Here is a 17,084-nt window from a genome sequence, read left to right as displayed (position 1 = left end):
TGAGATTTCTGACTCTAAAAGATGAAGCACATAATCCTGAAACTTGGCTGGTGCCACTGAGGATAAGAAGCTGTTGCCTTGTCTCTGTCTTAATTTTCTACTTTCGTTAAAACAGTTAAGATGTGTGAGTTTACAGATTTCTGGCATTGCTCATCAGCATTTAATAAGCATTTTTGCTTTTCTAGCAAAATACCTTTTTATATTTAACGGATAAGAAGCTATCTGCAACAGAGCAGGTGTGACAAAACCTTTTTTCATCTCCTGAATTTTTACTGATTACCTGTTACAACTGTGTAAAAGTTAAGATGTGAACCATAATTTAGATAAGGCCAGCTAATATCCAGGCTTGCTTGGCAGCAAAATGTTCTAAACACCTCTCCTTGGTGGTACACTTTGATGAGGGGACTAGCCAGCAGGTTAAGGTGTGTATTGCTTCTGTGTGCTTCGCTCTGTATTTTCCCTGTTTTGTGGCAGTCAGAGAAGCTGACTCACGGCTCAAGCAGTAGCAGCTCATGATACACTGTTCACCAAGTGGCAGTCCCAAATTTCATATATGCTTTCCTCCCATCTGGTAAGTGGATGAGTCATTTATGACTCAATTTTCTCTGCTCAGCTTAAGAATGATTCCTAATGAGTCAGACAGAATGTTTTCAGGGACTCCTGCTGTTGGAGAGCACTTCACCTCTACCGCTCCCATCTTCTCATCTCTCCCATACTGTGGGCTGTGGTCTAACTTCCAGAGCAGAATCCTTCTACACTAAATTCAGGATTGGTGAAACTGCTGCTTTAGTGAGCCATTTTTGATGTAAGTATGACTTTTAGCTTTGGCTTTAGTATTGCCAGGCATGTTGATACAGGGACAGGACCTCCCTTTCTGGTGGCTTTGTGCACCACTGCTAAGAGACCTTCATGCTGCCTCTGCAGCATGGGTACGGGGCTGCTTTCAGATGGAGGACATTCAGATGGTCACAGGTTTGTTCTTTCCTTTCTTGTGCACAATGATTAGAGGGTTGGCCTGGGTTCCTTTACTACATTGGTAGACTAGATCTGTCTTGATTCTAGACATAGCTGTTGGCTCTGTGTTTGGAGTGCAAGTTCGGTGTTAGTCCTTGTCATAGACAACTGTGCTCTAAACCAAGAGAGTGTGGGGAAGGACAGGTGCCGAGCTGCATGCAGGCTCCTGGCCATCACTGGCAGGCTGTTGATCAGAGGTAGGCCTCTGGGAAATGGTTAGGAATGCCGTGATTGTAATAATAAAAACTGGGCAAAGTGGTCTGCTAGTACAGAGAGCAACAGTCTGCATTTGTGGGGAGTGCTTCAGTAATATTCTTAAAATTGCTAGTAATATCTATCGGTGATGAAGTGATAAAGGGATGGCAGAGAGAACTTTTGTTGAACTTATTTTCCTATGTATATATGTACTTCCTTTATATACTGCAGCTAAAAATATATGTGTACTCTTTCCATAGAGAAAAATGCAGATAATACAACCATGAGATACAAATAGCAGCTTGTCTCTCACTGCTTTCCCAGACATATGGCCAGTCCTATAGATGTGCCCCTTATGTAAGAGTGATCTTGTGCCACGCTTTATTGCTGCATGACGGTTCACTGGAAAAGCAGTTTGAGAACCACTAATTGAAAGAAACCTCAAGTTTATTCCATGCTTGAATCCTAAAGATTTTTATTTCAAAATCATTTCATTAATAATCAAAGCTCGTATATTGGAAATTGAAAATCTTTGGACCATATCTCCTTTTACTTATCTTTCTATTTAATTAAAATCAAATGGCTGGTTCTCCCCAGTTCATTCTTTTGCCCCTAAAGCTATTTCTAGTACTATGTTCTCACTAATTACTAAAATCACAACTAAGTAGCATCCATTCTTGATGGTTCCTTGGTAGTTTAAGGATTCACCACCAGAAGCAGCATATGCTCTACAATCTATATCTGAAATTAAATGTCTCATAATAATGTCATTTTCTGCTTGACTTTATTCTCTGGTAGCAGAGATTTTCTAATTGGAGATTAAAGATAATGTGGTTATTGCCCCCAGACTAAATGAATACTTTTCTTCAATTTTTAGTAAGGTTGATAATGCAGTATGTAGAGGCAAAACCAGGATGGTTAACAGAAATGACTGTACGAAAATGAGTATTACTAAATCTGGAAGGAAAACTGAAACATTTTAATATGTCCAACTGAAAGGGATCAAATTATTTCATTTCCAGACATCTGATAGCCGTGAAATGTGAAAGGATTTTTATTTAACTTCGTTGACACCCGAAGACTGGAGAGCGATGTTTATAATAACTGAATTTGAAGAAAGGGAGCAGAACAAACTACAGGCCCTTTGTTATCAAAATTAAAAAAAAAAAAAAAAAGAAAAAGAAAGAGAGAGACTAAACAAAACAACAACACACATGAAAAAGCCCTACCAAGCTCTTTTAAAGAAAAACAGTCATCTTTGGGGACAAACAGATATGGAAAAATGAGACAAAAATGGGCCAAAATGAAAGGATAACTAATCAGAGTTGAGTAAGATTACCAGGTCAGACTCCCCAAAACAGCCTGCTGCCGGATTTTAGGCATTGCTTTTATTAACAGCCATAGTGTAAACGGTAGGCATGTACTGATTTCAATTTATTCATGACACAAAGTCAGGAGGTACAAAATAGTATGGATGATCATAAACATACTGCATAAAAGCAATTGTATGACCTCGTAAAACAAAGTAATAGCAATAGGAAATTTAATAATGAAAAAGGTAAGGTTGTACTTCTACGGATTAACAATTCTTTTAGAAACTGGAGGGCTGTCAGCTGGAAGTGGTGCTGAAGGTGAAGGCTGTTAGTTGACTATGAGGTACAAGAGACATGTAACCTTGAAAAAAGCAAACATCAGTACATCAGCTGAGGTCATTCCAGCAAAGATGGGCACGTACTTACGCTGTGGAACAAGGTGCTGGGTTATCTTAACTGCTTCAGCACAATGAATCCTTGCTAGTCAAAGAAAAAAAAAAAGTATGCAAAGCATTAACTTTTCAATTCCTTGTGCATTCCAATGTATATGAATTACATACTTGCATGATTGTCACTCAGTAACATTAGAATATCCTTACTAGTGCCTAGTCTTTTGTGGATGGAAAATCTGGTCTTCAGAACTGACTAAGAATAGCTATCTTCTCTTATGAAGTGATCTGCAAATAGTACAAATGGAGAAAAATGGCCTCTGAACTGTTACTCCTATTTTATTTAAATGAGAAGAAAATAGGAGAAGACAATTAATTTCACTTCTGCATATTCTTCTTTTTTCATCACCTATATTTCCAATAGCACAAGCTGCCATGTAAAAACACATATGTAAAATGAACATTTGGAGAGTGTTCAGCAACAGGCTAGATAAAGAACTTTTTCCTTGTGTCCGATCTGACCCTCCCCTGGCCCAGCTCTGTGCCGTTCCCACATGTCCTGCCATTGGTTCCCAGGGAGCAGAGACTGTCACCTCCCTTTCTGAAGCTGCAGAGAGCAGTGAGGTCGCTTCTCAGCCTCCTCTTCTCTGGACTGGACAACCCTAGGGTCCTCAGCCTCTCCTCATAGGACAAGCCCTCCAGCCCTTCCACTGGCTTTGTTGCCCTCCTTAAGGGTGCTTTCAAGTCCCTGCACATCCTTTGTATATCGTGAGCCTAGAGCTGCACGCAGTATTCAAGGTGAGGCTGCACCAACACTAATATAGCAGGAGAACCACCTCTTTTGACCAGCTGGCTGTGCTGGTCTTAAAGATGCGGTTTGCCCTCTTGGCTGCTAGGGGAAGCTGCTTGCTCGTGTGGAGCCTGCTGCTGACCAGCACCCCCAGGTCCCCTTCTGCAGGGCTACTCCTCAGCCACTTGTCTCGCAGTCTGTGCCTGTGCCTGGCATTGCTCTGTCCCAGGTGCAGCACCCAGCGTTTTCCTTTGTTGAACTTCATGGTGTTGCTGATTGCCCAGTGCTACAAATAAAGTCAGCAATTCTCCAGAGGACAGTGGATTTGAAATAAATAGGTGAGGTTTAATTAAATGAGAAAATTCTTGAAACCGTTGTAACTGATCTGATTTTTACCTTGAAGTGTTAAGCAAGTACATTTGTAGTTGTCTTCACCTGGTACTTCTAGGCTTACCTGTGCAGGAGGTTGGTACTGGGATATTTCAGGCAATGAACCACTCAGGATTTTTTTAGCTGTGTTAGGCCCATAGATCCTTCCACAATTGACTAGAAGAGTCAAAGTAAGTTCCTCTATGGTACTTTGACCTGGTGTCTTACAGCATTTTAAAACTGTTTACATGTCTGGAAACTTAGATTTAAAAAACAAAGAAACAAACCCACAAAACCACTGTCCCAATTCAGTGTTTTACACTTTCACATTTCACATAAATTTTTCCAGTCATCTTTGTGAAGTTAGCTGTTATCCATTTCCTTTGACAATTAGCAGTAAGCTGGGTATTATCAACAGAGATTTCCTTTTGAAAGTAGAGGAATTCTTCTGCAAGGTATTATTTCTGCCTTTGTCCTCTTTCCAAACCTATAAACATATACTCAGCTCAGTATAGAAAAGACAGATGGAGTAATAAATCACTGGATAATAATTCCCAGTTTGCTGGTCAGCCCTTGCTTTAAAATTTATGTTTAAATTTATTGCTCCATCGTGCCAAAAGAAAAGGGTAAAGTTTTTTTTTTTTTTTTTTTTTTTTTTTTCCACATAACAAGAACATCATGGGCAGCAGCAGCATTCACTTGTCCGCATTGCTCTGCCAATGTGCTTCAGTGCTCTGCAGGAGCCATCCCATGTGTGAGATAATGTGTTTATCTCTGTAGCCACTAATTCTCAACTTTTTCAGATAGCCAAAGAGAACGGTAGCTCTACCATTTATTTGCACTCCTCAAACTATGTTAAGAATTTTCTTGTTCAGGAAAGCTACTCAGATTTGTTTTATGTAGACCAATGTAGGCCAAATTAAAATGATTGCAGTAATATGAACTGAAACAGTGCTCTAAAGTGAATATAATTTTATATCTCTGCATGCAGTTGGAATTTTACTGTATGATTTTCCACTTAATCAATTACATTATGAATTATTACACATATTTTAGAAACCTACTGAAGTCATTTCCTGTTTTATGTAGAGGTTTGCAAAAGAAAAAAATGAGCCACCTTTCTATTTTATTTTATTTTATTTTATTTTATTTTATTTTATTTTATTTTATTTTATTTTATTTTATTTTATTTTATTTTATTTTATTTATTTTTTCTTTCCTGCAGTCTGTATTGTTCTTCTTTATTTTTTATCACAAAGACAGCTTGTTTCCACATCAGCTTCCCAATTGAGTGCCCTTTTTGGTGTGTTTAATTAGATGGCTCCAGACAGCATGAACTACAATAAGCTTAAGCAACATCAGCAGCTGATGGCATTGTGTTGCCTAACAACTCCAGAACAGTTTCTCCAATTGTGCTGAGTTGCCATAGTAATATCTGCCCACTGCTGGTGGACTTGCTTGAGAAATTTAAATGAAAACAACTGTCAGACTAACATCGTGGCAGATGCATTAGCCTCAGCAACATCAAGAGACTCAAAATTATTTCTGTCACGAGCATACATGAAGCATAATTTTGCGTAGGATCACCTGAGATATGCCTTTGTTGCAGGCCCACTAGCCTGGTGCTTTCTCTCAATAAATGTAGCTATATAGAATGTGAGATGGGCACAGAAAGTTCACAGAATTATTTTTTGTCCGTGACACCACTGTTTCTTCATGGCTAACTTTGACCATATTGGAATCTTAAATTTCCACATCATTCTGTTAAATATTTCAAAACTGGACACTTAGCATGAGTATCATATACTACTCTGGTGTGAATGCAATGCAGAGATAACTCTGACTCTGTAGTCCCGTAGGAATGGCTGGCAGAGCTTTAGTCTCCCCAGTCAGTACAGATTTTCATTTCCCAGACCTCTCTTCTCTGCAGATCAACCCCTGACTTTGAATTTTGTTTTGAGGACTTCATTGGCCAAACTTTGAGCAATGAAACATTTTTAGCATTGAAAGATATAAGTACTATTTCTATGCCCAGATTAAGGTGCTTCAGGTATTTATGTAATGCTATTAAACTGTGCATAATTCACCCATTCGGAAATGCTTAAGGCATCTAATCTGTTCTTAACATATAAACCATGAAAATACGGTTACCTCCATAACATCAGAAAATGAAATTCAGAAGCTGTTTTTTATGCTGTGTTTCTACAGCACACTTCCTTTCTTCCTCTTCTTGGGATGTAACTGTTCTTTATTCTATTTATTCTTCAACTGGCTGCACAAAATACTGAGATAATATTCTCCTTTTTATCAGTATGGTTTGTTGGAAAAGGTAAAGGAGAGAACGTTTGGATGTGATTTAAAAAGATCTTTTTATTTTAAAATGCCTCTGAGTTCTGAGTACTTCTGATTCTTCCCACCTCTTCCATATTTTTCAAATACTTGAATGTATATGCTGAAGTTATAGGGTTGAATTTTTCTGTCCTGGAAAGCTAATGTAGCAAATTTAGGCCAGTAGTAATTATTAGCCCATCTGTTTTGCCTCACTGTTCTATTCAGACAGAGAGAGGAAAAAACCCAAATCACTGTCTCCGCAAAAGATGCTGGAGCCTTTACTTTGCATGCGTATTTCCAGAGTTGTTCCATTTAACTTGATGGAATGACAGATCCCTTTCCCTCTGCTGTTTTGTCTGTCTGCTTATATTTCCAGGATTAAAATTCAATTTAGTCAAATACTTGGGTGAAATGATGCTTTAATTTTGTCTCCCTAACAGGTTTTTTCCTCTTCTAAGCAGGAGCTGTTTGCTTTTCTCAGTATGGTCAGCAGCCACGCTATTAAGTGATAACTGACATAGGCTTTTGTCTTGAGCCAGAATGTCAAAATCTCCATTTAGAAAGTGTCACATTCTGCCATCCGACTCTGCCTTAGCTGTCCAAAATTAAGTATGATCAGAGTGGGGCACTGTGTAAACAGACATGGCATGGAATATTAACTGGTTGCTGATGATGTATTTGCTGAGCAATTTGCAGGCTATCATTCTGATTAATAAAAAAAAAAAAAGCTGTATCTATGGAAACAAAGTGTGGAAAATAGCTTTTATGCCTGAGGAATGCTCAAGGAAAATGGTTAGGTGGTCTTAAACGTGATAGCAGATGTCTTCTTAGCAAATCTCAGGGCATTGCTGATGTGAATAGGGATGTAGCAATGAGTGGCACATAGAATTGTAACGTTGTAAAGCAAAAAAAGATAATCCCTTTTATTTAAAATTATTTAGAATTGTAGAACTATAGAATATCCTGAGTTGGAAAGGACCCACAAGGGTCATTGAGTCCAACTCCTGGCTCCACACAGGACCACCCAAAAATCAGACCATGAGTCTGAGAGTGTTGTCCAAATGCTCCTCGAACTGCAGCAGGCTCAGTGCTGTGACCACTGTCCTGGGGAGCCTGTCCCAGTGCCCGACCACCCTCTGGGTGCAGAACCTTCCCCTAACACCCAGCCTGACCCTCGCCTGTCCCAGCTCCATGCCGTTCCCTTGGGTCCTGTCGCTGTCCCCAGAGAGCAGAGCTCAGCGCTTGCCCCTCCGCTCCCCTCGTGAGGGAGCTGCAGGTCGACATGACTGAGATTTAGTAGCTCTCCATGCAGAATAAGCAGAGAGATTTAAATTGGCTAGGAACAAACAGGTTGGTTTTTTAACTGCATTCCAGTCACAAATTGTTTTCACAAGTTACATTCATGAAAACCATTGCATCTTTTTTTTTTTTTTTTTTTTTTTTCCTTTCAATTGCTGCTTTTGTGAATTGCCAGATCCTAATTCAGGGGATGTCCCACTATAAGAGTTAAATCATATTTGGTGTTAACAAATTGCACCTAGATATATTCTAAAAAATTAAAATTGTTGCATGGGGATAAAAAATAGCATTGCACCAAATTTGCCACTGCTTTTACTTTCTTGAAGAGCCTCTGCGTGGAACTGACTTCTGCCTCGCTTCTTGCTGTAGAGCTAAGGAAGCATGCACCCATTATTCTTCTCGCTTTCTTTCCCATTTTATTTCCCTGGCTAGAAGGCGTTGGCCAACAAACAACAATTTTAGGAAAGCTCCAAGCATAAAAAAATCTAGCTTTAAAGACAGCTTTTCCCCAAGAGATTTCCTCAGCTTATTGGCCTCTACAGGTTCCTGTCTGATCTGCTCAAAGCTTCTCTTGCTGTGTGACACTGTCACAGGAAGTACAGGAAACACCTCTCTTCTTTCTATGAAAAATAGAAATAGGTGCCTGAGTTTCCTCACTGGTTCTGATATTGTTGACGGACATGGAGGGCCATAATCACCCTCAGTTACGACCCTTCCATTTGTATTAGACACTTGTGTTGAGCACACGAGCTCGGTTCCTTCTGGATGAAAGTAAGATTTGCTCCAGGAGCACACACCGTGCTTTCTGACCGCTAAAGGCTGGTTGATCCATGGGGCTAGATCAGAGCTTGTGTGGAGGCAATCCCTCTGACACACATACAGTGGAGACCTCATGCCCACAGCTCTGTAGATCTACTCCTTCTGCAGTCTCTTACTGAGGGAATTAGCTGAGCCGTGAGCAGGCTGCAGCAATTGTTTAGCTGTCCCCGCGGCATGGCTCTGGGCAGGGAATTGTTCCTTAGGACACAGAAGGGGCTGAGGGAACAAGTGGGTTTTCTATTCCACTACTTTCACTGTTTCGTCAAGCAAAAGTATTTAGCAAAGTATTGTTATTGAAGAAGATTATGTCAGAAAGGAATATTCAATTTAGCTAGTAATATTAATATAGCTTATTTTATAATTCACATCCTTTATTGTAAGCTGTTTCTAATGTGGAGTTATGCTAAAGGTCTTGCCTATTGATTTGTTTGAAGGAAAGGCTTCGGTGGAAGAATAAACAAAATCTTGTTTGGTGTAGCTTACCTTGGTCAGCATTAAACAGGATGCAGATCTTAAATCCTCTGTCAACGGTAATTTTTAAAGGTTTGGGGTAAAGGCAAAAGAATGGAGCTTTATAGAACATACATTGTGTGGCCTGGTTGTTACAGGTGGCCTTGGGTGACATGAAGTATTTAAAAGGGAAGTTTATTTTACAGTGGTGGGAGGGGAGCCCAAAGCACAGTGGATAATTCTGTGTAACAGGAGCAGAAAGTTTTGTTTAGTGGACAATTGTTCCTCAGGGACCAGTAAAGATGCCAGAGTACAATGTAAATTATAACAAGCTTGGTGGCAGCAGAGCCCTGACACTGCATGTGAAACCAGCCCTTGCTCATGGGGGGACATTTTGCAGCCATGTCCCTTTTAGATTGACTGCAAGGTTTGTTCTCCATGTAAAATTCATGCTCCTTGCCTCTGATCTGGGTTCTAAGGGAAAAGAAGCTACTGAAAGTGAAATACTTCCAGGAACAACCAACCTAGGGAGCTTGTCCATGGGTTTATCTTGCAGCCAGAACGGGAATGCTTACCTAGAGGTTTTTACAGTTAGACCACGTAAAAGCAGTGGAGCAGTTAGTGGGGAATTAAAAATGAGATAAAGGAAAGAAAAAGAAAATGTGACATAATGCAGAAAACTAAAGTAAATGAAAAGGCAGTCAACAATAAATATTTACAATATATCTTCAGATATGTTTGATGCATAATATATTTGAGATATAATGCAATAAAATCCAAACATTAATAGCCAAAATATGCATGATGATATTGGAATGTTTTAATACTTTTTGAAACCACATGAAAAGCCTAAAAGTTCTGATATTTTAAAACTGCAGTGTAAAACTGGTGTTATCATTGGATTGGTGAAATACAAATGTTGAAACAGAGCTCAGTGACGAATCTGAGCATATTGTAATAGTTCTAGCTGGATTTGTACCTCTTCACTAATTGTCAAAAGAATTCTTTACACAAATTAAATATTTTAGTGGTTAAGTGTTACTCTTTAACTTATAGGCAACTGAGTTTGGACATTCACGTAGAAGCAGTCCAAAGTGATACAGCATCATCTGCAAAACCATTTGTGAAGGGCTGTGCTGTGTTTTACCTAGCTGTGAGCAGCAAAGTGCTCCTAGTGGATGGTACAGCACAGCTTTTCTGTGAGAAACACATTTTATTTCCATATACTTCCAGATCTGATAAGAGCTTGCAGGAGTATTTCCAGGTCTTTGTCAGAAGCTATTCTGTATGCAGTCTAGAAAGTCCGATGTCTGCAGAGGTGTCTGGGCCTTCCAGACAATGCTGGGTTTGTTCTGCGGTGGGATCTTCCTGGAGGGGCACAGACTGATTCCAGCGGGTGAGGAAGGAACTTGGAAAAGCTTGGTGAACAATTCTAACGCAGTCTCCTTAGATTTCTCACATTCTCTTAATTTGAGAATTAAGAGAAAAGAAATCACCAAATGTAATACATGCCAGATTGCTGTAAAAATGCCCTTTTCATTTTGGCATCCAGATTTCCCCTCTCCCTCTTTCAGAAACTTGTCAAGGAAAGGTTGAAGATAATAGATAATACACCAGCAAACCTATGACAGAGCACATGTTTCACTTCCATTTAGTAATGGGCAAAGGCATGTAAGCGAGTGTAAGCGAGTTAGGCGAGCTCAGAGGAGCAGCCTTCAAAAAAAAAACAAAAGACCATGCCTCTCTGGATTCTCAAGCGAGTGCACTTACAACAGCACATTTTTCCAGCATGCCAATGATTACAACAATTTCATTGAGAAGATAGCATCACTGATAACATGTGCAAATGAAAATGATGAAGTCTTTGAGGAGTCTCTTAAAAATACTCCTGTTAAGGTAAAAGTGCTTCTGTAACAATGGACAGAGACCAGAATATTACTTAGGTTCTAGGAAAAGTTTACATCCTAAGTATATAAATTACAACAATGTAAATAAAATAGTGACTACTATTTTAAATCTAGCAGGTAATATGACCAACATACTGATTTTTTTTTTTTGTGTGTGTGTGTAAATTACATAATTCCTTTCAAAAATGAAGCACAGCAATTCAAATTTTCCATTTTTTTTCCAGTTCAGTTCTCTGGATCAGTGACTTTAAAGAAGTTTTATTAAAAAAATAAATCAGCAGAGCATGTTCTTAGGATATCATATCTATTAAGTAATTTTTTTCAGAAGTTCCTCAATGTGTGTCTGTCTGTCTGTCTATCTGTCTGTCTGTCTGTCTGTCTAGCTAGCTGAATTACAATAGTTTGTTGTTATAATGTGTGATACTGGTAAAACATACTGAAAATCATCTGCAAAAGCCATACTTCAAGAAAGGTACACTTTTTTTTTTTTAAAAAAAAATGTTGCTCTTGGTTGCTTTTATTGATAGTACTGCTCTAAGAGGAAAGGGAAACTGTGCTTCCTTTGAATGTTGAATATATTTCCTTTTGTATTCACATAATCCAAAATAAGCTGTATTAAGTGACATGTTTTATTTAGCTGCCTTTAGTAAATCTGTTAATAAATCTGAGTTGCAATTTGGAAATGGAAAACTGCAATTCCTTCAAAACATCTTTTTAGCAAGGGCAGAAGAATACAAGAAAATAAACATAGAAGAAAAAAAGATGTTAAACTTGGAATTTCATTTGCATTCTTAGTGTCTATGGAGAGACAAACTGTTCAGTTATGAAATCACAGTTTATTTACAACATCATTTGATTTAGTAATATTAGAAAGTTATTAAAAATAAAGAGGAATAATCTTCCATGTTTTCTCAAGTATGAGTGGATACAGGAAGCATCCCATATATTTCTTTTAAGTTTTCTTCATGGGCTTAAATCCCCACAGGTTTCCTCATGCCCAAGTTTCTGTGCACCAGACTAAATTCTTTGAGATGTATGAGTGGCTTTAATTGGTATGTGGTAGAATAAACCAACTGAAAATAATAACATAACTCTATACTATGCATCACAATAGAAAATGGACTTAAAAAGAATGGACTCAAGCAGAACATGCCTTTGTGCACAATATAGGAAAAATATGCAAATGAAACATTTGCTGATTATGGGTATGCTCTTTGGGATGACCTGAATGAATGTAAGCAATTTGTAATATTGCCTTTTTTTTTTTTTTTTTTTAAACAGAGGCCTTTACAGAAGGCTGCATCTTGCACCAATTCAAATAAACAGGTGTTTATACAAAAATTAATGTGTAATCAAGCTTCAGAACACCAGTTCTGTGTCACGTAAATATCCTTAAAAATGCAACAGTCGCCATTTCTGTCTTTATTTTCAATACAGGGAGTGTCCTGCAAGTAGTTAGGAAAGGGAACATGGAATATACTGACATGCATCTCAGACATCGTATTTTATTATTTGTGCTTACATGCTCGAATTTTGCTGTGTGCAGCTGTTTATGATATTAGGATTTATTTGCTTTTGTCAGATTGTTTTTCTTGCACAATATTTAAATGTTGTCTGAGTACTTTTACTCACAGAAAAAAAAAAATAATGATTTGTTTGGAAGAGAGGTTCATTTTATCTTTGCCTTGAAGATTTATTGTTGAAGGGGGTGCAGGGTAAGTGACAGTTCAAGTCATAGTATTATGTACTGTGCACAAAGCGAACAGCACTTGGTTGATTTTGCTTCTCTGCCACTTCTCACAGTACTGTGTTATCACTCGGTAGGTGCACCTGTTTGTTCGCTTTGCACTCATAAAAAAGTATTAAATTTTTATTCTCATTAAATCTCAGCACTGTATTTGTAATGTGGTTGTAAGAAGATAACAGTTTTAGGGTGCTCATACAGATGATTATGCTTATAAATTTAGTTGTAACTGCTGTGAAGTCTTTTAGGATCTGTACTTTCATTGGATGTCCATGTTGCATTTAAAGGGAAAGAAGGAACCTCTTTCAGATTTAACCACTGAAACTTCTTTTAAAATCTGCTTATTTTAAGGCGAAGTGAACAGTGCTCTGACACATTGACTATTAAATAGTCTGCTATGTAATAGTGTGAGCAAATGTTATCTCCATCTGTGGTCTTCACTGAATCCTAAATAAGGGAGATATTACATCGAAGAACATTTTGAATATGATGCATTTGCTGTTGTAAAGGCCAAGTTTATGACACTTTTGTATTGCAGTATTAGTATTTGGAAAACGTGAAGACAATTCATTCATGTAAATGAGACTGCAGATGAGGAAGGAGGAAAGACTGGCAACTCTGTAGTTAAAATAAACATGGATAGAGTGTCCCACAACACATTTCATTTGATATCTTTTCTTTTGAGGATTTTTCTCATGTCTCTGTTCCTTCCCAGTTTTAAATGCTTTGTGACAATAACAAGATGGTCTTTTTTTTTTTTTTTAAATAGAAAAACAACAACAAAAAGCAGATGTATAGGTCCCAGTTGTGATGATTTTGGGCACTGGTACATCACAGAGAAACCAGTCCCATGTAAACGCACTGTGCAATTATGCACCCGTGCCAGTGTTCCTGCAAAATCCTTGCAGCTGTCCTTGAATAGCTACTGACCAAGCAGAAACATGTTCATAAAGTGGCACATGAAGGGGCTGACCTGTTTTACTGTAAATATTGAAATATATTTAAAGGGCATTTCCAAAATTGGACCAGCTAACTCCAAAGAATTCCTATTTTCTAATTTTACAACATATTAGTTAGATTAATATTGATGACAGAAACATTGTTACTACGATATTGCAAGGAGCAATCACTAAAATGCTACTGGGATTTTTTTTTTTTCCTTTTTATGCTGTCTGCAGAGGCCAGCTGCTGCAACTCCTAGCACAGAGATGCTTCATAGCTTCAGAAAAACTGGCAGAAACATGGGATGCCCTTTGCACATAGCATCGAGGTGCTGTGGGCAGGCCAGCTCACCTGGCATGATGTGCCCTGCTGCGGTGCTACTGCATGACTGCCACCGTCATGTCTGCTTCTTGCTCTCTTGGTGACAACCTTGAGACAGCCACTTCAGGCAGTGCTGTGCTGCTGGGTTATGGGCCCGCAGTTCATGCTATCAGCAGGCATTTGTCTGCTTGGGCACCTTCACATGGATATTCAGGGATTTCAAATCATTCACTTAAATACTTCGATGAACTAGGCCCATAGTTACAGCTTTCGTTCTTTGCTTTTCTGAAATTCAGTGTGTAATTAATGCAAATTTACAAGATGTTTTATCAGTTAATTAAAAATCCAAAATATTGTTTTTCAATTTTTTTCTCCTGTTTACGCTTTTGTTCTGCAAATGGATTCTTGGCTTGGGACCAAATAACTATGTTTTCTATATAATTAAGCACTAAATGTACATATATGAGAAGGACAAAAATGAAAGGAATAGGAGGATAAAATGCAAAGATTTAATTTCTCTAAAATGACTGTCAGTCTTGTAAGTTCATCATTATTATTCTTGATGCATGTTCTTAGCTTTTAAAGAAAATGCCAAGTCTGGTTAGAAACTATTTAAAGACCATAAATTCTTCATTGGGGAATTCTTTTTTGACTTAAACTCCATGTTATTTCTAGGATTTTGAAGGCAATTTATGTACTGGCTAGCAGTGAACAGATTATGGGCAAAAATTATCTCTGCATTACTGTGATCAGAGTGATGAGTATTTTGGTTTTGTCTCCTGTTTGTTTTCTTTGCCATTGACAATTTATTTTTCTGTTGTTTCTTTTCAATTTGAGCTCTTCAGCATGCCTATAAATATTTTGTGGCATCCATTGGGATGTCATGGATTTGTACTGATTTTGGATTACGTTTATTTGTACTTACACTGAATCTGCAGTAAGTCTGTTGAACGTAAACCTTGCAGAGCTTTTCTCCCATTGCTTTTGTTGCATTGCAAAAGATCTTTCTTAAGCTGCTGTCTTCATCCATATGGCTGAGATTTTACACAAATTGAAAAAAAACTACTTCAGAAAATATGGATAGATTATGAGAAGCTTGTGATATTGTATAATTTAAACATTTTCAGAGAAAATATTTTGTTTAACCCACAAGATACTAGCTATTAAAAACATGTGGAGAATAAGAATAATCAGAAATTCTGAACTAAAACAATTCAACAGAACAAAGTACTTTTTTTACTTAACAAGGCCACAGTTATTGAAAACTTAATGCCAGTGCCAAGAGTAATTTTGTTTGTGCAGCTCTTGGTGCCTTGGTCTGGTGTTAATTTAATGTGTAGGGCTACATAGTGAAAGCTGGCCATCATTTCTGCTCTTCTGCATTATTTTGTGCCAGAAATACAGCCCTTTTATCACATGCTATAATCTTTTACATTTGACCGAGCTTTGTTGGATACCGAATATCTCAGACTCATAATGACACAGATTAAGATAATAAACTTTGCCCTACAATGAGTGATACGAAAGTGCATTAGAAAAGGGCTTAAAAGGATGTACTTTACTAAATTCACGTCCTTTACGCCTGCTGTGCCTTAGCAGTGTACAAGCAGGCTCTGAATTACGGGTGGGGGTAAAGTGAACTGCAATGGCCCTGGTGAACGTGCCCATTTATGGCCTACTATCGGGGCCCTTTGGCTCTGCCCCTGGATTTCATTAAGTAACAAAACACTGCCTTGCACGCTTCCTTCTGCCAAGAAAACCGTATTTGGCAAGCTTGTACAAGGTGGGTGTTATTGTCTTTTAAAATCCTTACAACTTCCAGTCTGCAGCTTTTAAAGCAGATCAGTTGTTTCTATACCTGATGTGGTTCAGCTTTGTTATTTGAAAAAATAATTTGGACTTTCTGGGCTTTATTTGCTTTCAGCAAAGGCTATAGTCCAGTTTAAATAATTCAGAACAAGCAGATCAAGCCTGCATTTGTAGCTGAATCTGAGCTATCATCAGGAGCTTTCTAACCTTCATGATCTCCCTAGGAAATCTAAACATCTATGTCCTGTCTTCTTCTGCTGTTTCTTCTGCTTCTTTCTTAAAACAAACAAACAAACCCATGTCATTACTGCTGTTGACAAGGGTCATAGCTAAAGAAAATTTCTACCCTTTTCTTTATTAGGAAGTTATGAACAGAGACTGAAGATGGGTAATGGGGAATAAACTTTTTATCAAAATAAAAGTTCCAGCTAGTTTAGGAAGTAGTTGTAATGTGGGAAGAATTGTTTTTATCTGCTAGTAATTGTGTGAAACAGTGTTGAGAGATGACACTTATTCTGTTAAAACAAGGAACAACCATGTTTGCCTTCCCAGTACTCATTTTAACTAAGTTCAACGACTTTGTTAGCACAAAAGTTTTCAGGCATATCCACAATCAACAAAAGGAGTGTATCTATTATTGCATCTTTCACAGATTTTTTCTAAAATACCATTTGGTAATGTACAGTCAACTGTGATGTTCTTACAAACAGGAATTTAATTTGAAGATTTTTATTGATTAGGAAAGTAAAATTACAGGAACACACAGAAGCAGATATTTCTCTGAAGAGCACTGCTTTTTTTCAGCAATCAGCCTGAAAGCCATGGCCATGCTGAATAACCTGACGTTCCGAGTCAAGCAGAAAAATATTTTTTCATTGTCTCTAGACTTCTGGTCTAATGCATAGGAAAACATTTCCAGATAAAGCTCCTGGATTGCGATTCTCTCTTTAGGTGTTTCTTTGGGCTATTCTTATTTGTTTAACACTTGCTCCTATGAGGGAAGGAGTTGAGGAACTAAAGGAACGAAGGGTTTTTATATCTGATGGCACCTTTATGGGTTTATTTCAAAAAGCTATTATTCCATTTAAAAAGTAATATAGAATATGTGGATGTTTCATTGTAACTGAAAAGTATGCTCAGATATGTTTAGAAATAGAAATCCTAGGACCTGTACAAATGTGCATGAGTGAGGATTAATGAACACCTTTCAATTGATTTGGATAAAAATCAGCTTTTTTTTTTTTTTTTTTTTTTTTTGTGCAAGCAATATTTTTGCATAAGCAAATATACACACTTGGAGCTCTGTCAGTCCCCAGAAAATTCCAATGTGGTCTTTTGTGAGATTGTAGAGCGCTCTGCCAAATGTACTTTCAGATAAATTGTCTGAGCAAA

At 37.9% G+C, this 17,084-nt stretch overlaps 1 protein-coding gene across 1 annotated transcript in view; it reads left to right on the top strand.

Annotated features, from left to right (window-relative positions):
- The first annotated feature begins 425 nt into the window (after window positions 1-425).
- Window positions 426-17,084, top strand: part of PDE1A (phosphodiesterase 1A) — a 183,837-nt gene continuing 167,178 nt past the window's right edge. The window contains exon 1 of the mRNA XM_083842823.1: window positions 426-805. Coding sequence (XP_083698949.1) covers window positions 804-805 — 2 coding nt within the window. The 5' untranslated portion in view covers window positions 426-803. The remainder of the gene's footprint in view (window positions 806-17,084) is intronic.

The sequence above is a fragment of the Anser anser genome (genome assembly GCF_964211835.1).
Source record: "Anser anser genome assembly, chromosome: 6".
Lineage (NCBI taxonomy): Eukaryota > Metazoa > Chordata > Aves > Anseriformes > Anatidae > Anser > Anser anser.
This window is presented reverse-complemented; position numbering and strand designations above follow the sequence as displayed.